Below are 21,624 nucleotides of genomic sequence, written 5' to 3' on the forward strand. Positions count from 1 at the left end.
CTGTATGTGAACAGGTGCAATGCTTGTTCTCTGAGCATTTGAGTTTTGCCCATCAAGATGCTGCATGCCTCCGAGAGAGAGTCAGAAAGCCCTCTGCAGAGGGTTTCAGTGATATTTGCCACCGTCTACCAAATCAGAGTAATCTCGGCACACGTTTTTTTGCCTGTGTGTCTGTCACACCTCACACTGGGCATCCAACCGGGGAAGGCAAGCCAATTAATGCAGTGGAGAAGCGACTGCAGAGGCAGCTAGATGAGTGTGGAGGCTGCCATACTGTCCCGTTAAGCCGCTGAAAGAGCAGGGGGGGTTGACTTAGGGGTTTTCCTCTCATCCTTGAGGGAGGTGGGGCAGTGGGAGGTGTGCACCATTCCCTCCTCACGGGCGCTGGGGCTCCTACTAGCAACCCTGTCAACAGAAGATAACAGCCCCAACTCCTCCCTTCTGCTCTGTAGCCATCTATGAATCACTTTATCCTTTTCCTGAAATACTTTACATCTTCTTTTTTTCTTTACTTTCCATATGCAAAAGCCCTTTTAAAATCCATGAGAGTGTGCAATCTAAAAATAGTTACGGCTGTACATCTCTGCCTCTAGCTCTGCAAAGCACCATTTGCATGGCTCACAAAGAGACTACCGGGAAGAAGAGTGTTTTCTCAGCAGATGTAAAGACAAGGACTTTTCTCTTTTTTTTTAACAAACATTAGAGAAGACATATCCTCCTGTAGCTTTTGAACGCAGAAAATAAGGTTTTTTGCAGTTTTCAGGACTGCTTCATTGCTGTGGAAGCCCTCCAGTCCTGTAGGATCTTTTTGCCCATAGCCTCGCATCACTCTTTGGCAGATCACCACTGCAGAAAAACAATTACATGGCTGAAATATTGCATATGTTTTGGTTGTTGAGGGCTTTTTTTTCTCTAAAACTACCCATTTGATTTGGCTGAAACAGTACTTAAATTTGTGTGAAATCTTAATCGTTTCAGCTATGGAATAAAGGAAGAAAAATTCATACTTCAGTGATTTGGTTTTGGAGCAATGTAATGTCTTGCAATTTGTGTAGTTTTCCCCAATAGTTCTTTTTTTATTTAGGTAAAAACATTAACTGAACTTTCTCAGTTTTCAAGTCAGCTGGAAAAGAAAAAAAGATAAATATTGTCATTCAGTGCATTGTCTTGTTTAGAAAAATACTTACAGGTTAGATAATTCCTGGAAGGAATTTGGCAAAGTTGTCATTGGCTCTTTAAGGTTTTGAGACCATCAAGAACAGAGGGAAGTAATCCATCAGTATGAGGAAAAAAAAATGTCTCTTAATCTCTTTCTTCTGTATAAAACCTACCAGAGCTGTGGTGCGTTCCCAATAGTAAAATTAAAGACTTATTTGTGAGACTGCATTTAAGACCTGGATTTAGACCCTCTATAATATAAGGATATTAAGCAGTTCTCTTTCGTTGTCATCGGCAGGATTTTCTTACAGCTTTGAGCCTAAAATTGGGAGAAAATTTTTGCAGGTGGTTAAAGCAAAAGCCAGGAGTCATGAGTGAGGGTTTGCCTTCCAGTGTTCCAAGCTTTGCTGTGTGGATTTGGGCAATCCAGCCTGAAAGTAGTGAAAAGATACAAATAAGATGAAGCGGTGTGTGATAAATACAGTAATTATTCTTACCTTGTTGGCTCAGCAGCAAAAAAATGCTCCAGCAAACTGTGGGAGAGATGACCCACCCTCCCTCCCAGATGTAGGGAGGTGATCACCTGGAGCGATGACATTTGTGGTGGCTGCAAGTAGCCAAAGCAAAGCAGGATTTGCAGGTAGAGTGAATGTGTAATTGAAAAAGTCAGACAAGTTTTCTAGGAGGTTTTGTGTGCCCAAGGCTTGACTCTTTTTCCTGACTATGTCGGATGATCTAATAAAAGATATTACTTTTCCCTACAAATCCTGTCTCCTTTATACTTTGAGAGCATCGCATTTCCAAAGAGCCTACTGCAGCCGCAGTGTAGATAAAGCAGCCATCAAGGGTTATGACGAACACTTTTTCATCTCCTTTCTTTTCTGGTTTGGTTTTTTTTTTGTCCTCCTTCTTGATGTTCACATTTAACCACTTCTTTGGTTTCCCCTTGATGTTCTGTATGTTTTGGTCTGATCTCTGGCCTCGTTCTGCTGTTCAGCTTCAAAGCGTGAAGTTACTTCAGGAACAGAGAGCCTCGAGTGCGGTTGCCCAGTGTTTGGCATGAGAACCCCTTTGAATTTGAGCACGGCTCTGCAGCTTGGGAGTGCCAGATTAGTTTGCTAAATCAGCCTGAGTACAAAAACTTACTAAAACACAGAACTGCAGCAGAACAGGGCTTCATTGATCTGTTTGCTCTGTGCTTCTGGGTAAAAACCCACGAGAACTTGGGGGTTCAAGTTTCTTAGTCTACCTCGGGGAGCGAGAGGTCATGGGAGTTTTGTGGGGAGCTGCAATTCAGCCTGTAGAGGCTGAACCCTCTGATTGCAGCTGCATTTTGCAGGTCAGCATTTGGCATTTTAGCGACATAAACTGCTATCCCTGCTCACCGGGGCTCCTTGGCTTCCCTGTTAGTTACCAATATGTGTAGAGGGGTTTACAGGGGATGTTCGTGCTCAAGGCTTCACGGCTGAAAGGGAGGACAAGAAGAGGTACCCTCTGTTAAACAGAAGGAAAGTGAGGGAGCATGGACAAGAATAAAAGTTAAGGAGCATGTGGCAGCATCGTTAAAATCAGAGATGCACAGGTGCCATGTTTTGTCTCTTCTGTTGTTTAGGCAGAGGTGTACATCCCAGGGGCGTAGGGAAGGGCCACATTCTTTCTTCTTTCTGGAAGAAATATTTTTTGCAAAAGATAATTAAAAGACATTCAATGGCTTTTCAGATGTGAATTAACAGAAGTAAAATGGTTTTCCACTCCACTTGGAAAACACAACTGAGAGGGATTTTGAAAGTAACGGGATATTTGCTATAATTTCTCCTCCCTTCTCTGCTTTTGGCAGGCATGTAGGTCGGCTTAGCCACTCTTTAGCACCCTTCTGTATGTAATATCGATTCTTCTGATTGCTGCTGGCAGCTCTCACTATAAGTGAGTGTGGGTTTTATTTTACCATCCAGTTACAAACATCCAAATGTGTAGAGTCTTGAGTATCGAGATCAGTTCCTCTTTACTAATCCCCATCTCGCCTTGCCCCTCGCTTTTTCCAGCTCATCGCATCCCGACAACTTGTCTTCACAGCTCATCCATGCAGCTTTCGCTGGCTTTCAGCTGACTATTGAAATAAATGAGTGCATGAGCTAAAATAATCCAAGCCGTGTTATCCTGCACACTTATCCCAATCGGAGGCAGAGAAGGCATCTCTATTAATGGCATAAGAAACTCACACTGCCGTTGTAGTTCGTCAGCAGGTTCCCTGTCATTTGTTACATCTTTTTGACAGTCAGGCATCAATTTGGAAATGCCCTGCAATGAACTTGAAATGAAGCATCACTCAAGGTCAAGCGAAGGAGGACACATTGCAGTGCTGAGCTGGTCTTAACCAACAGCTGCCAGTCTGAGCAGAGTGGATGGAAATGTACACCTTTCCCAATTCTCCTTCTCACTGGCCACTCAGAAATAAATGGTCTGGATGGCTAAAGGATTGGTCTGCTGTGCAAAACACCAGGAGTACTGGCTGGTGATCTCCTTAACAAAGAGAATTACCAGATTTCTTACTATCTGCTGTGGGACACCACAGTGAGGCACATTGCTGAGCTAGGGATGAGCCATCCCTTCTCAATAGGGCTGCAGGAGAGGTTGGAGAGACATCTTTCTTACATTGGAGATTTGCCTTATTTTCAGCAAGCCCAGGTATCTCTTCACAGTGCTGTGCTTCCGAAGTATAAAGAGTCCCGGAGTCTGTAACACTGGAGGCCACATCCTGGGGAGGATAAATGGGAGGCCTCTTTCACAAATAGCCGTACAAGTGATTGTGGCTCGAGAACATTTATAATGAGCAAAACCCCAGCCCAAATCAATAACAGATGTTCTTGACACTTCGTGAAAAGTTGGAAACAATTTTTAGAGCCAAAGGTTAAAAAAAAAGCCAAACAAAAAAAGAGTGAGTGGTAATTGGGAAGCATTAAAAACATGTTGAAGGCCCCAAAAGACTTGTTAAGGAGGAAACGTTTCATGCTCTTTACAAAACCAACCAGCTTAGAGGGAAAGCGAAGGAACAGTTAGAAACAACAAATGGAGTAGAGGGGAAATTGAGTAAAAAGCAGAGGTTAGAATTAGTGGGAAATTAATAAGATGAAACCTGGAGCACTCTGTCAAGGAGGAATTCTCTCCCTGGCAAATTAAAGGAAAAAATATGGCATCATAATCACAGTGTTATGCCTTTATCAGGTTGAAATAGTAGGTTTTGTCAATAATATGGAACTGCTCATTAAGTATTTTTGTTCTGGTACTCGTGGAGAGAAAAGTGGTGCAGTTACAGCAATGTGATGCTGATGGTGGCAAGCAGGTAGAAATATTTTCCATTGCCACCATAGCTCTGGGTGTTAGCGCACATTCAGCAGCAGCTTTAGGTGGGACTGCAACCTCAGCTGTCTGGCACAATTCCCTCCCAGTGTTTGGGCAACTGAGGAGCCTGTTAGTGCCAGAATTGCCAGCCACCTTGGAAATGAATAAAGAGATGCTCCAGGCTGTAAGACAGAGCAGTTCAAGAGCAGAGTCAGGAATCCCAGTTTCAGAGACTGGCATCACCAGGAGAGCAGCAGCACAGGCCACTAAGAGCAATAACTGCTCGGACACACCAGCATTTCAACCCTAAGTGCACACCAAGTTGATATCCCAAAAGCATTAGGCAGCTGCTACCAAAGTGTGAATGCTATCAAAAATCGTGAGGTTTGGACAACACACTTCAGGAGCTAAAACAAAAATGAAGTGGACAAAGACAGCTCTCACTATGGTTATGTTCTGGAATATTTGGGACACTCCAGTAGACCGAAAGATGCAAATATTGATTTGTTATGATTTATTATTTTTTTTTCTAAAAAGGGTACATGAGATGTCCTGGGTAATTTAGGCTAGTTGGCCTGATACTGAGCCCAGACAAACTAATTGCACAGCTGATGCCAGCATCAATTAATAGAGTACTAAAAGAGAATAATGGACTTAGTGGCAGGCAACATCTTGCCAAATTATGGTTTGACGAGACGAAAACTTTGGTTGATGAGGGTATTGCAGGTATTCAGGGCATTACGTAACATTATGTTACAAAGAGCAATTTGAAAAACACAAATGTATTTGTGTTCAGGAAATGACCATGATGCCGATGGATTTCTGGAGGGATTCTTTGTGAAACTGTTCACAGCCCATGTTTTTAAGATTTTCATCTGTGAAAGGAAGTGTGCAGCCATTGCTCACAGCTTACGGCCAGCCCAGAGGTAGCAGGGAGTGAGGACAAGTGCAGGGTCCTGCATATGGGAAGGAACAACCCCATGCACCACTACAGGCTGGGAGTCAAACTGCTGAAGAGCAGCTCTGCAGAGAGAGACCTGGAGTCCTGATTGATAATAAACTAACCATGAGCCAGCAATGTGCCCTCGTTGCCAAGATGTCCAATGGCATCCTGGGATGCCTCAAGAAGAGTGTGGCCAGCAGGTCAAGGGAGGTTCTTCTCCCCCTCTACTCTGCCCTGGTGAGACCTCATCTGGAGTCCTGTGTCCAGTTCTGGGCTCCTCAGCTCAAGAGGGACAGAGAACTTCTGGAGACAGTTCAGCACAGGACCACCAAGATGATCAGGGGACCTGAACATCTTTCATATAAGGAAAGGCTGCAGGAACTGGGGCTGTTTAGTCTGGAGAAGAGGAGACTGAGAGATCTTACTAACATTTACAAATATCTAAAGGGTGGATGTCAGGAGGTTGGGACATCCCTTTTTTTCTATTGTATCTAGCAACAGGACAAGGGGTAATGGGATGAAGCTGGAACACAAAAAGTTCCACTTAAACATAAGGAAAAACTATTTCACTGTGAGGGTGAGGGAGCCCTGGCACAGGCTGCCCAGAGGGGTTGTGGAGTCTCCTTCCTTGGACGTCTTCAAGACCCGCCTGGACATGTTCCTATGCTACCTGACCTAGGTGAACGGTTTGACTAGATGATCTCTGAAGGTCCCTTCCAACCCTATGATTCTATGAAGATGAGAGGTGACAGACTCAGCCTCATGCAGTGCAGTGTTAACCATGTGTCGAGACACAGAGAACATCACTCAACTTGGTTTCAGCCCCTGGGAAAGACACTCAGAAAGGCTTTGGAGGACTTGGTGGCTTTCTGGCTGAGCGTTGATGCTCAACATGGCCAAAAGGGCTGGCCTGGCCTCTGGCTGCACGGACACAGAGGTAGGTGTAGGGAGTCTGCATTCAGTGTGAGCCCAGCATCTCAGGAAGGTCAGTGTTGAGCTTAGCAAAGAGGAGATGGAGAAATGACTTCGGCACTTAATAGAAGTACATAACAAGTGACAGGCATTTCTCATTTATTTTCCGAGGATTTTGTAAAACCCAATCAAAGAAGGACAAAAGACAGAGTTCAAATAAGGTGTACGTTCCTGAGGGCTAAATAGCACGTGCTGCAACAACGAGCAGAGGGCAGAAAAAACCTCATTGTTGTAAGACGATGACTTGAGTTAGGCTGTGTTTTACCCACTGACACTGCCTGGTGCAGAGAGGATTTAGCCTGGGGAGCTGCTGTGCTGTATGCCAGGTCAGATTGAGAGATCGCAGCCCAGCTTTTGTCATCGGCACAGTCGGCAGCCACCACACCATCCCACTCATTAGAAATTGGGATAGTCTGCAGAGAAAGCCATGACAAGCTATGCCAAAGCAGCACTTGCTACAGCATACAGATGCCTAGAATAATAATGAAGTCTTACAACTTGGATCAATAAACAACGAAGACCTGCCACCTCTTAAGCCTGTCCTGCTTGCCTCACTGATTAGCAAGACCCGTCTTCCCCAGCATGATAAGTCCTCTGTAGCACCCCCACACAACCCTGCCTCGCCCTTTAGCTCCCACAGAGATCTTACTCTTCTTTCACTCACTGCAAGCCAAGTTACTTTGCCACTTCCAGAGTCTTTTCTGAGACACTGGCACTTTCAGAGAGTAAAGGCCACAGAAGCTTCTTCTTAATGGTCAGGAAAATTACCACAGGCTTTCTACTAAATCATAACGAGCAAGTGGTATTTCAATGTTGGCATCTTTCCCATTGGTTACAGTAGGGACAGATCTCTCTTGGCGTTGTCAGTGATACACATAAGGCTGCAGAGAATCCTCTCTCGGGGTTGTGAACTTGTTAACACTATAGAGATCACATTAAAGAAGGACAAAATAAATAAGCTAGTAAATTGCAATTATTTTTCATCCTTGTATTTGGGAGCTGCAGGTTCTTACAAAGTTACTTTTCCTGCAGGGTTTGCAGGAAGTGGTTCCTCTTTGTCTTGGCAAAGAGAGTATTTGCACAGCCATAGGAGAGGCACAGAAGCAAAACCGAAGCTTTGACTCTTGGCCATGCTGTGTCCTCTTGTGGCTTCCTTTAGGCTTCGGTTGGTACAGCAGGCCAAGAAGCCAGACTTTGCAAGTACCGTTGGGTGTTTGAAGGGCTGAGGTTTTTTGTACCAACTGCACACTGTGATGTACAGTGGCTCTACAAGTCAGAAGTGCTCAGAGTCCTCCAGTCAGCAAGGTGATAACAAAATTGTACCATTTTGTGCTTGAAATATTAGTGCTTTTATAAAGACAGAAGTATTTACAGGCTTCAGTCAGCTTCGTATTTTTCACCAGGAATGAGAAAGCATTTCTTTTTATGTCCCTTCCAGCCCTTGAAATCTGGTGGTTTGGTGAATACAGTTAAAGTAGAGCTGTACTTCATCTGCTGGGAACACAACAGGTTAAATAGTTTTCTGTTGTCTTCTTGCATGCACCCCATCCCCTTGAAAGAACATAGGTAAATAGAGCTTTGGATAGCCAGCAGTGAAATTACTTACTGTGGGTAAAATACCATCCTGCTGTAAGATTAGCTCCTAAAATTTAGAAATTTTTGATGTATTATATTCTATTCCCTTTCAGGCCCCAGGTTGTTCCACATAATCACAAGTAATAGTACCAACTGTAGCTGAGAGCCATCAGGTCATCACCAGGGACTTTTGCTAATAGAGATAACCAGAAAAGCAAGTGCAAACTTCACAGACTACTTTGAGCACAACTTCATGGGGACCAAAGGAGTCTAAAGCTTCCAGGTACTGCTGATGCTTCAGCCACTATGTCGTCTGTGAGACTGCTAAACAAAAAAAGACACATTTAGACAGAGCAGGAAAAGAGTACTTTCAACTCTCCTCCAAGTCCAAGTATCGGGCATCTTTCAGGCAGTAGGTGCAACCACCCATCATAGCCTCTTCCATCCTTGCTGTCATCTGCTCGCAGGAGGTGCCGGGATCTCACAAGACATGCTGGTTGCACACAGTAACTTCCACCCAGGTGGGAGGCTTTGCTGACCTTGTCACAGGGTTTCTGGTGCTGCCCAGGGCAGCGAGCCTTTGTGATCCTTCTACCTTTTTCTTGGACACCTACTTAATCAGAGAGTAACCTGTGCATGGGCATTCCTACTTTAATCTTTTGTTACAGTAAACACACTGTTAAGAAAAGGGCCTCAAAATGCAGTCTTACCCATCATCCCATCCACATGGGGGGAAATGAGAAAGACACTTATTTTCCTCATGTGCTTTCGTGTATATAAAAACAGGAAGGAAAAAGCCAAATCCCCTTTTTTTTTTTTTTTGCTACATCTCCTTATGAGTACCTAGTGTACTAAAACATTACCTGAGGTTATTTTTCTGCTTTATTCCACAGAAGAGCCTGTACTGATTTTTTTTTTTGATTGCTGCTATATGCTAAATACACCGCTCTCATTACAGAAAAGCCACAGATCGTGTTGGTGAGACTATTAAGCTTGGCTGTCCTTCTGAGATTTTGAGAGTTGAAACATTTGCTGAAACCATCCAATGATGCTTAAAAGTGCTTTTTATTCCTGAAAACCAAAAACCAAAAGCATCCAGGCTCTTCCAGAATCAGAGAATCGTTACGATTGGAAAAGACCTTTTACGCTTCGAGTCCAGCCACTAACCTCAGACTACCAGGCCCATAACTAAATTAAACCAGATCCCTCGGTACCACATCTGTGTGTCTTCTGAATATCCCCAGGGATGCTGACTCCACCGCCTCCCTGGGCAGCCCATTCTAATGTTTAACAACCCTCTTGGTAAAAACGTTCTTCCTAATGTCCAATCTAAACCTCTCCTGGTGCAACTTGAGCCCATTTCCTCGTGTCCTATCATTCATTACTGGAGAGAAGAGATCAACACCCACCTCAATACAACTCCCCTTCAGGTAGCTGTAGAGAGTGATCATGTGTCGCCTCAGCCTCCTCATCTCTAGGCTAAACATCCTGAGCTCCCTCAGCCGCTCCTCGTCAGACTTCTTCTCCTGCTTGTATGGCATGTCCCTGAGTAGCAGCAATACTACCAAGACACAGCCTTGGTCTAGCAATAAGCAGTGAAGTAACTGGAGAAATAAAACAGGTACAAGTTGCTCAAAATGCTAACTTTTGCCTAATGCATAACCTCCTCACCTCCTATGGCAAAGTATGATTTACCAAGTGAAACAGGAGCAACTATACTTGATGGATCGTCTTTATGAGGAAGTCAACGTGGGGTGAAACCACACAGTAATTTATTAATCACATCAGGTACTTTGCTTGGCTTCTCTGTGCAGACTGCTGGATGTAACACTGCTTAGCCCTTAGTAAAGAGCCTGTTCTGCACAGAGTGAAGATGGTTTGCACCCTGTCTGCCAAGACAGGGGTATAGTTTCTGCGCAGTGTGAGTGCCTAGGAGGGAGTGCAAAATACCTGTAAATCCTATCTTGAGACGTTCTCAGTGATTTCAGTGCTTGCTTTCAGATTGCCGGCTTAAGACAAAGCCCCAAACACCACATTTTTCCACATGTGAAGGCTAAATGCCAAAGAAGAAGAATAATACTGAAAAAAGAAGGAACACTGAAATATTTTTTCTGGATTTTTAGCTGAAACTAAGGCCATCTCTGAGTGTTTCACATAAACAACCCATATAAAACACGAGAGTGATAAGGGGCTTTAAAAATGATGCTTATTTACTCTTACACAAATCAGTCATAATGTTGGGTTAATATCTGTTTAATTCTCCTATGGTGTTTCAGGCTCAGGAGAAAAGCACTGTATCTCAAAAATACTCCAGAGTTAATCAGGGATGTGGCAGCATCTGCTTAAGAGAGACCCATAATTGAATCATCCTTAATTAACCTATCACCTCAGCAGAAGGGAATAATATGTTGGAACCACTGTTGAAATGGATAAGAGTGATGGGGATGGAAAGTGGGGAGGGTGAGGGAAAGAGAAATAAAGCAATTTGTGTAACATCTAATTTTATAACAAACTTAGGAGGAGGGAGGGGAAAGAAATTAAAAGTATGTGAATCATTAAATCTGTTCAGTATAGTTAATCAGAGTGGAGTTTCAAAAACATTTGAGGATATTTAATGGGGGCATATTTTCCTGTTAACATGTTTATGTGTTAATCAGGGCATTATTTAGGTCCAAGAAATATTTTATCCTTTGCATGGATTGGAGCGTTTACAGTATTTACACAAGTTTTTTTTTCTCATTGTCATTACTGATGACCTAATTTGTATTTGTAATAATTATAATTTCAGACAAGGGGGAAAAAAATCCACTTTGAAAACTAGTGGGGAGACAATAAAACCAATTCCAGTGAAAGGCTGCGGGAACTGGGGCTGTTAAGTCTGGAGAAGAGGAGACTGAGGGGAGATCTTATTTATAAATATCTAAAGGGTGGGTGTCAGGAGGTTGGGACATCCCTTTTTTTCTATAGTAGCTAGCAACAGGACAAGGGGTAATGGGATGAAGGTGGAACACAAAAAGTTCCACTTAAACATAAGAAAAAACTATTTCACTGTGAGGGTGAGGGAGCCCTGGCACAGGCTGCCCAGAGGGGTTGTGGAGTCTCCTTCCTTGGAGGTCTTCAAGACCCACCTGGACATGTTCCTATGCGACCTGATCTAGGTGAACCTGCTTCTGCAGGGGGGTTGGACTAGATGATCTCTAAAGGTCCCTTCCAACCCCTACCATTCTATGATTCTGTGATCTCAACATAGGAAGTACAACGTCTGTTGTATATTTCTTGAGTGAAATGTCTGCACAAATCAAAATGAGAAGTACTTCCTATCTGAAATAAATCTCACGGACGTACAGAAACAGGTCCTGAAGAATACTACTTGATTTAATATTGTTGTTCTATTTTGTGCTCAGTAGCTAATATATAGTAATTGCTATTTGTTTCATGCAGTGCCCTGCCAGACCGTTCTAGATTATTTGAAGACTGTACTTCAGCACCACAACCAGCTTATGGTACCACAGCCAGCAGACCATCCGACTGAGGTAGTATACAGTGAAGACAAGCTACGGCTGTTTGTGTTTGACAATTCATTGAAGACATGTTGGCAAATAAATCAGTGGGTACTGGGAGAATAACATTTAGTAGTGAAAATACGTGAAATCTATTATTAAACTGTAACTCCTAGGTACAGTGATCCCCCAAATGAAGGAGACTCATCACTAGTATAATCTGGGATAACTTTACTGAGTACTGTGTAACTTCATCGGCACCAGTTGCACTTGCCTTGTTTTGGGAAACTTTTCTGTCACCTTTCCCCAGAGACACTTTTGTGAGTAGAATTTAGGCTGAGGCCAGCCTGGTGACAACCGTGGCTGAGTGACTGACGGTAGCTGTGCATGGCGGCTGCCAGTGCAGGGGGGCTGCAGCCTGTGCATGCATGGGGGTACCCACATGTCACATGCATGCACACAGACACACAAATGTATACAGATATCATACATCTCATGCAGCTCTGAGATGTTTAACACTTAAAATACACATCTCCTTTGTTTTGCAGACAGGTCCAAATATAGGCCTTTGTAGGTCTTTGGAGGGCTCTTGCTTTTCAGAGAGCATCCCAAACAAAATATGAGGTGTTAATGATTTCGTGCTTAGATATGGAGTGTGGGGATTTTTGTAATTTCAATCTGTTTAAAAGTGCTACAGTGAAAAAGCAGGAATTTTAAGCCCTCCCCTTCTCTAGAAGGTAGATGTATAGATTTATCTATCAGCTCTGGTATAACTTGCATTAGTGTTTCTGTCCAGGCTTGTAACAAATGCCTCAAATGAAGTGGTTTTGTTAAGACATAGTTTAGACTATATATATTTGAGGCTCTTGCTATACATGTTTTTGTATACATGTCACTACCCATTATTCTCACAAACAGAAAAGGGAAGACTTGTGTCTAGTCTGACCTCCCTTTCACATAAATGATGTGCAGTTCAAGCCCCACCCGCTCCAACTTACCATAGTTTCACTGAAGATGCTTTGAAGGGTGTGCATCACTTTGGTTCTGCATTGTTTTATCCTGTGCAAATCAATTATATATATATTTATGTTTATGTATGTCATTAACTGTCATCACCGACATAATATTGCGAGGATTCATCGTCCTCTTTTCAATGCTCTTAACTAAAATTTTCAAGCACTGCAGAAACTGAGGCTGTTCTGTATTGCCCCCCATGGAATAGCTTGTCATGATGTGACAGAATTTTTTATTCAATTAAACACATAGATGCTAATCTTTAATTCATAAGCCAAATCACATACAAATACAAGCATGAACACATTTGCACTTTGGTTCTTCCTTCAGGGGCCGCTTATTTCATTTCTAGAAGGTTTTCTGTTTGTTTTAGTTTAGCGACTGCTGGACATACCAAACTGCATCCTATATTTACAGAGAATCTTTTGCCCAGAAGTGCTTTACTTTCAGTTGAAGTAATGGAAGTGTATCTGTAGCAGGAACATAGTAATTGTAACAGAGTAGCACAGCACTATATCCTGCGTTTGGAGAAGAGTGAGGAAAAATGTCCGAAATTTCAGGGGGAATAAGAAGGAAGTATAACAAAATCAGAGCTGAGAAAATGACACAAAATTTATTATCGTGTCCTGATGTGAGCTCTCATGAAATTTAGGTGTTGGGCCTTTCTTCATCATGTTTCCATCTGTGCAATATGCTTAAACGCAGAGGTAGCTTCTAAGATAGCTCGCTACTTAGCAAAGCCACGAGTGAGCATCCATCCCTAAGGCACACAAGCAAGCCTGGAGCCTTAACCTGTGCTGTTTTGGGCTTACTTTGTGTTGCTCCCTGCTGCCAGGGCTTAAAAGCAAGGCAGTGCTTACAAAGTTAGCTGCAGCTTGTACTTTGCACCGGTATCAGTGAGAAAGATCTGTGCTTCACTATAGGTTTTTTTAAGAGGAAAAAAAACAGGTTTCAGAAATCTCATGTAAGAAAATAATTGGCTTCATATAAAAGAGATGCAGAGCTAGCTGCTCAAAAAAACAAGTACCACCACGGGGATCAGTTTGCCCTGTGTATTACTTCTGTGGTGGAATAAGCCAAGGAAATACTACTGTCAACTCTTTCTTAGATGGAGTGGTCACAGTTGCTTCAGCATAAGAGCATAATACCCCCGTGCTGCATCCCTGCTCCTCCTCCTTCACTAGCCGCTTCAACATGTTGGGAGAGGACGAGGAGCTGGACTGGATGTAGGGTAATGTTCTTTCCATGACACAGCTCCTCAGACATATTACTGGCTTCCCAGGAGCATTCGTACTTGGCAAAAATTAAAGCAGCTCCTTGTATCATGGGTGGCAGGGGAGGAAGTGACCCTGTCCCCTTTGCAGTGGTGGGAGAAGTGCAAAGAGAAAGTCTGAAATGATAACAGAGTTGGGCAATAGGTAAAGGGCCTTTCTTTTTCAAGCCACGGGGTGAGAGTTGAGATTTGGGGAGTGGTGAAGGGGCCCTTTAAACAGACAAAGCCTATCTCTTTTATATTTTGGCTTCCTTTGCAGAGATTTATATTCGCTTGTCTTTGCCAGCAGTTTGCACTTAGACAAACAAGTATCAGACAGTCACACAGGATCAGGTCCCAGTGATGCTAACCCACCCTAGGAGACAGTGATACCCCAATTAATAGCCTCTAGGGAGCTCTCACCACAGTCTTCATTAAACTCAGCCTTCCATGTATTTATCAAACTTGCAAAAAAATTAAAAGCAAATACCTGAGGAAGAACTTCAGAGATGCTCCTGAGGTGTCTCCCAGGATGGTATAGTAAATGTATGAGAGGAGGCGAGGGTAGTCCTTAAAGATACTTTTCAGATATCAAAGATACGGAAGCAAGGAGGATAACTTTGCAGAAGTTGCCCTAAAGGGCAGCACATGGCTGATGGCCTCTGATGAGCATCAGACCCTTAATCCTTTAGTTCGCTGTGAGCTCCAAGCTAAGCCGGGGGGCTATACAAAGATTTTTCTAATTGGGTCTCCAGATTAATATGTTTTAACAAAGAGGTGTAGCTGTGAAAGTGAACAAGTCTCTAGGAGGGTGTGATCAGGGGTTTTTGTGTACTTCAATGATTTCAAGTGTGTTAACGGTACCATCTTCTGTTAATTGGTTAATCCTGATCTATAGCATTTTATGGCCAACAAGAATTAAATACAATTTAGGTACCATTGACTAAAGAGGGCTTATAAGTGTGTGTGGATTACAGGAATCCCCATAATTAGTCCCACAGCGTTCATTTAATGTTGGAATATTGAAGCACACAAATTATGAAGGTTAAAAGCAAAATTTCTTTCCAGCTGACACGGTGGCATTTCTGTAAAGCTGTAATTCGGGTTAATACAGCATTCATTAATAATAATGAAGCTTTTAGTTTTCATCGGTCCCTTATTTATTTTCTTTACATTTTTCACAGTAACATAACTGCTGTCAAGTTTCAGGTGTGTTCTACAGAAGCAATAAATTTATTATAAAAATAGACCAAAAGAGTCACCTCTGAAGTAAACTGTCAGCTGCCATGAAGTGATCCATTTGATCACACTCTTCAAAGAGCCCTTTTTATGCATTTTAACAGATTAAGAAGAAAGGTTATATTTAAATAGCACACCCAGTCCCCGATTCTTAACTCTTTTTAACCTGCTTGTTAAAGTGGAAATTATCAATAGCCACCTCTCCAAACTCAAAAAAATTCCTTGTACCTCACCAAATCCGAGTTCTAGAAAGTGGAAATGCAATTTTAAAAGCACTTCTTCTCAGTAAGAGCAATTACATGTTCACTTCAGGGTGTGTTTCGCTGACAGTATCTGCGGCTAGGTAAAAAGTGTGCTTTCTATTGCAACTGACACCTTTACTCATTTGCCTTGTAAAATAAGCAATGGAAATATTTCCCTTTTTCAGGGGAGCAAGCAGTTGCTGAACAACTACCCTGTCTACATCACTAGTAAACAGTGGGATGAGGCTGTAAATTCTTCCAAGAAAGATGGACGACGGCTCCTTCGCTATCTCATCAGATTTGTTTTCACAACCGATGAGCTTAAGTACTCATGCGGCCTTGGAAAAAGGAAAAGGTCAGTGCAGTCAGGAGAGACAGGTCCTGAAAGACGTCCTCTGGATCCAGTAAAAGTAACATGTCTCAGAGGTACTGCATCTTTTCGCTCAGTGTCCACTATACGTGATCTCATTTCACCACATTGGCTCTGTAGAAGCATTTGGCTTACGGTCACAAAACTAGAAGGGGTTTCGCAGGCAGGTGACAAGCAGCCAGAAACCCTCTCCTTTTTTTTTTTTATACATACATATATATGTATGTATGTATTATATATGTGTTTGGGTTTGGGGTTTTTTTGAATGGGAAAAAATGGCTGCCTGTTCATGAGAGGAGGCAAATACAAGGGCAGATGACACCGATGTGCTTGAAACACCAAAGAAGGAAAGCCAGATAATTCTGATCACACACCTTTACAATAAGCTAACAAGCATTTTTTAACACTGGCACACAAAGTTAACCAAAGGAATGCTTATAGCCTAAATGGTAGTAAACATGTGGCACTCAAGGCCACAGCGCACAGCTGGGGTCAAAAGCTAACTGAGTTTCAGAATAGGTTTGAACATTTTGTAGGGCTGAGACTATCTACAGGTTAACCACACACAGAAGTGCATACAAACACCTTGTCAAGGATTCTACTTGTCTTTTGGTTTTGGAGTACTGATGCAACACTGACTGGAAAAAGTTAGGGAAGAGTTTTCCCCCAGTTTAGCCTGAAGAGGAGGGGCAGTTGTGCAAGGACTTCAATGTCAGAGAGCGAGGATGTTGGACAATACAAAGAGGGCATGCAGATGGAGAAGAATTACCTGTGGTAGCAGGTCATACTTTGGTTTCCTAAAATGGCTTGAGAGGCCTGGTACTGTGCTTTATTAATAGAAAAACAAAATAGGATGCTGTAAAGCCCAATTAAAAATATGTTAGAAGTATGAGCATCTACATTTCATAAATTATGTGCTTATTGTTTCTTTAGTTACCTCACAGTTAACTTTATAGTGTTTTATGAGCACATACCCAAAATTTTGGTTAAACTGAATTCAAGAATGTTTTACAAATCAATGCAGCACAAAAAGCTATATTTTGGTCAGTCAGTGATAAAATTATCTTCAGGCATCCAGCTGGAGTCCAAAGTGGTTATATCTCTCTCTAGACTCTTCCTGTCTAGGGTAGAAGAATCCAACAAGGCCAAGTAGATAAGACTTGTAGTTAGGGTACATTGATGTAACCAGGTAATGAACTCAGGTTTTACAGACACATGAGACAAAGGGGCTCTTCTCTTTTAATACAGAGGAAACGGTTAGCCTGTTAATATGATACTCTACCAGACCTTTTACTTTATCAGAGATTAATAGAAGGGCAAGTCTGTTACAGGCAGTGCTGCACAGAGTTTTGGAGCAAGATTCAGGATCCCAGAAGTTCTCCTGGAAACTGAAGGCTGAATACAAGTCCATTAATCATTTACTAAATGACTTTTTACTAAATTACTTCTAATTTCACCGAATAATTTATGCACCAGCAGAGTGTTAATGCCCTTTTCTCCCCCTTTCATCCCCCTGCCTAACAGTAAATCCACCTGTAGACAGAATTTTGCTTATGGCCACTCTTCTCTCTGAGGTCCTGGAGACACAGATGTGGAGCGCTCCGTGGGAGAAAGGGAAAGGCCAATTTCCTTGATTTTCAGAAGCTTGAAGAGGAAGCCAAACTATTCAGTATCTAAGGACCAGTTAAGAAAGCAGAATAGACAGCTCTCCCTTTGGGCTTTTGTGGGTGGGTGGGGAACATGGCAACTTTCTCTGGTGCCAAGAGATGGCCCCTGGCTCCTACTCCTTTGCAAGCCAAGGTAACAGGTGTCTGACTAATTCTCAGCACATCCAATTATGCCTTCCCACCACAGCACGGAGTACAAAACGCATCTCTCTGCACTCAAGAGTAGCCTAAATATCTAGAAACATTTTAAATATATTCCTACAAGTGACTGATGTCTGGAACCAGCTTTAAAACAGCCTGACATTGCTTACATTGCAGCATTTCACCTTTACGCCGTAACCATTTCTCTGAGAAAGACACCAGTCTGGGGAGCCCCACGTGAACATAACTAGGTAGGAATTACTGTTGCTTGTGTGGATTTCCAGGGAAATGAATTTAAAACCAAGATAGCTATCAGTTTTGCAGACATACTGCTGGAGGAGCTATGCAAAAATCACATCCTAATTGTCCAACAGATGAGATACCTTGCAGGCACAGGAGCTCACGTAAAAGCACAACATCCCCTGGTCTCGGGATGTGGTGACAGTAATGAAGTTGCCTTCTCCTTGCCACTCATTGTGCTGTTGGCTTGTCAACGGTGGAAAATAGAATTTAAAAATATCCTGGGACACACAATACTGCATGAGGCAATAACTAATGTTACAGAATAAAGAAGCAGCTCAGTTTCCGTCTGAGGTACAGTGTATCCAATACATCTAATAAGCTGCCCTCACATTTAAAATCATATTTGAACATTTCAAAGCACAGATACAACTATTTGAGCTATGTCTAGTAGTTACAACTCCAGAATTGTTAAGGAGCCTTCTGTGAGTTTAGCACGTTGCATGTCAAAGAAGCTGAAAAATAAATGATAAAAAGTAATAATCAGATACAAATGGCCATATGTGGCAGCAGCAGCTACTTAAGTAGCCAAATTACAGGCAGCACAATTCATTCTCTCCTGCATTGAAAATTATTGCAAGGCTCCCCAAATTAGCTCTCTCACATCATTTAGCTATTCTTAAGGCCAATTTAGTTTCTGAAAAATAGGTGTCAGATTCAGGAAGATGGACAGAACAGAACTCAAAGAGAAAAGAGCACCAAACTGAAATAACGGTAGCGATATGTTCAGGCAGGTTGAGGGCTCCTGCAGCCTGCAGATGTCGAAGCAGACAGCAGAGGGAGAGCATCAAGATCCACCAGACTAATCACCTCGAGGCATAAGTCAGGTTTCAGACGGGGCGCATCCCGGTTCACGTTAACTTTCACGCGTGTCGCACACGTATTAAAACACAGCCAACACTTCAGATTAGTTCCTTTGGTTTCCACAAGAAGAGGTTTTCTCTCCAGATCCCATATGACAACATACACTGCATGCGGAGAAACATACTTGTACTGAAATGAAATAATTCCAACCGGCATTATCATGGCATCCCCCATAAAGCTTGGCTTAAGCAGAGCAGTAATGCCCCCTTTCTTCTTTCCCCTGAGCTTTTGACGTCTGGTCGGGAACAGATGTTGCAGAGACAAGTTGGTTTTTATCCTTGTGTGTTTTCCTGCAGAGTTCATTAGGATGCACTGTACTTCCAACCCAGACTGGTGGATGCCATCCGAAGAGCAGATTAACAAAGTATTCAGCGACGCAGTAGGACACGCTCGTCAGGGGCGTGCTGTGGGGACTTTCCTTCACAATGGGAACTCCTATTACGAAGGGACTGACCACCCAGGATCGCAGGACGAGGTCTTCAATAGAGGTATGCAAGACGGATCTGGCGATTGATGGCAGTGAGAACAACTTCATCCAACAGTAGCAACCACTTGATTTAGGAGAGACTATTTGTTAAACATACTTACCCTGCTGTCATTTAAGAGTCCAAAGCATGTTTGAACACATACTGCATACATTTCAGCTTTTCCATCCTACCACGTCACAGTTAACAGAAATCCATTTCAGGACCTGCTCTATTGGACCTCTCAGTGCCTATTATTTGCAAATCCTTCATAACACCCTCAAAGGGAAATTGCAGCTCATTTTGTCTAGTTTTAGAGGAAAGGTCATTTAAAAACCATAAAAGCGTCAAAAGAAACAGCAGCTACTATCTCGTCTGCCTCTTGATAACAAGCCCAGGTCTGGACCCAGAACAGCTGGGTACTATTCGCTTTCCCAGAGTAGGAAATGTAAGAACAAGTCTGTGTGCTTATAACAAAAACAGAAGTGGTCTCCCATTTCCGAACTGAGCATAACACAATTATAAATGCTACCTTAAAACACTGCACAAGATGGAAAATTTGAGGACTTCCTTTAGCCAACGCTGCCAGGAAATTAAGCTTCCTGGGTAAAACAGCAGCGCTCGTCAACAGCAGAATCCTTCAAAGACCCAGAACAATAACAGGCACTTCTAATAGATAAAAATTGCTTTGTATATCAGATAGTCACTATATTTATCTAGATTTCTAGGGGATTAGAGCTGATCACGACAGTTTTCATTAAAACAAGATTGCTAAAAACAAATTGCCATTTCAAAAGACAGGTTTTGCTTTGTCTGTTCCTGTTCTGCAGCCATATTATGTAGCTTTAGAGGCTTTAAATTGCCTTTTCCCGGTTTGCTTTCATTTATGTTTTATACCCATTCCCTGAAACAGATGAGGCAATGCGTTGGTCTTAAGTCAGATGCTCAGTGTTGCATTCAGGCAGGGCTTGGGTGAGAAGAGTCTGGTTTATGCTTCTGCTATAAGTAAACGTGGGGTTCCAGAGTTAGTAGGACAGTCCAGAGCTGTAAGAGAGTAGCCGTGCTGAAGCAGAATTTGCAATGGCACAGAATTGGAAACCAATAACTATTAAAAAAAACACCCAAAATATCAGTCCACTGAAAACCTTTCATTTTAAAGGCTTAGGAGTCCATTGTCCTTCTAAATTGATGCACTCCAGAAATATGCAATGCCAAAGAAATTATATCCTTTCCTTTCCACATCAGGGTCTTTTCATCTCCTTACTCTTGTCCAGTTGCTCGGGCCCGTGCTGGCATCCTTCACAGCCTGAACCAGCTCTCCTCAAGGCACCATTTCTCTGTGGGCAGGTACAGGGAACTGGCTTTTGGAAAGAAAGTTCACTTCACTTTTGACCATCCTTAGTGCTACCTCATCAGCGTTGGCTCTCCTGAACGCGTCTCTCATACTCCCCAGCTTTCCTAACTGCCTTGTGCAAGTCACAAAAGAAGCTACTAATAGCTCCTTTTACCCTTCTCCTCTCCTTCCCTACCTTCTCCACATGTGCCGGGCAGGGCAGGAAGCACCCAGTCCCTTCCTCAAAGATCAGGAAGGACCCTCTGGGGTCCTTCAGCTCCAGCCTGAGCATGGGTGCAGGACTGAGGCAGTCAAAGGTCAGCTCACCTCCATCCTAGTTTCCTCCCGCCTCTTGCCTCCTCTCGGCCTGCAGCTGCAAGTGGTACATGCCTCAGGACATGGGCTGCACCCTGGCCTAGACAGGATGTCGCTCAGGCAGGATACACTTTAGGCCCTTAAATGTCCGATACCTCTCGCTACGTTTTGGTGATTTTTAAAAGGGAGTTGTGAAAGAGGCGCGCTCGCCCCAGAATAACTCGTTTATTTTCCGAAAGCCAACAAGTAGTTTGGTCACATGGGACCTCAGCAGGCCCAGGGGTTTGGGACAGCACATCCCTCACTACAGGCAGGAGACGGCTTTTCTTTCAGCAGTTGCTGGTGTGTGGTGGTGGCCTCCAGAGGAGAAACTCAGTGTATAGAAATGTCACAATGGTACAAATGTCCTATAGTAGCTTTTCAGTGTTGAACTTACACTTTTTTTAAAAGAACTATAATAGATGATGTTACATTGCTCAGATGGTGTAAGTCTTGCTGGTCTATGTTTAATGTGGTGACATTTGCCAGAACTACTTGGTAAAACATGTCAGAATGTGTGAGTCAACATTATACTGTAAATTTGTCCATGGCGATATGTATCAATGCTGTATTTTTGTAAACATTGTGATGGTTTTCTTTCAAATGTTTCACCATATGAGGTTAAAAATACAAACACTTCATTTTTAAATAGCTACAGAACATAATTCCTGGACTGGACAAGCCTCTCACTTAATAACCTAAAGATTTGCTGGATTTTACCTAGCTTTATTTTTAGTGTAAAAAGCATTTCCTGGAACCACTCACAGTCCTCTGCTCTCATATTGTGCAAAATAACCAAATGTATGGTTTCATCCTGAAAGCTGCTTGTGCACTAGAAACAGCTTTGCAGGTTTGGGCCTTTCTTTACGAACAGAATTTTGCTGTCATTTGCTTGTG

General features: G+C 42.8%; 1 protein-coding gene across 1 annotated transcript in view; it reads left to right on the plus strand.

Moving 5' to 3' along the window:
• The window catches only part of BEND4 (BEN domain containing 4), a 31,782-nt gene extending 10,473 nt beyond the window's left edge, over positions 1-21,309 (plus strand). Inside the window, exons 3-5 of the mRNA XM_061992898.1 lie at positions 11,429-11,520; positions 15,420-15,660; positions 18,873-21,309. Coding sequence (XP_061848882.1) covers positions 11,429-11,520; positions 15,420-15,660; positions 18,873-19,090 — 551 coding nt within the window. The 3' untranslated portion in view covers positions 19,091-21,309. The remainder of the gene's footprint in view (positions 1-11,428; positions 11,521-15,419; positions 15,661-18,872) is intronic.
• The last annotated feature ends 315 nt before the right edge of the window (positions 21,310-21,624 follow it).

The sequence above is a fragment of the Colius striatus genome, chromosome 3, assembly GCF_028858725.1.
Source record: "Colius striatus isolate bColStr4 chromosome 3, bColStr4.1.hap1, whole genome shotgun sequence".
In the NCBI taxonomy this organism is placed as follows: Eukaryota; Metazoa; Chordata; class Aves; order Coliiformes; family Coliidae; genus Colius; species Colius striatus.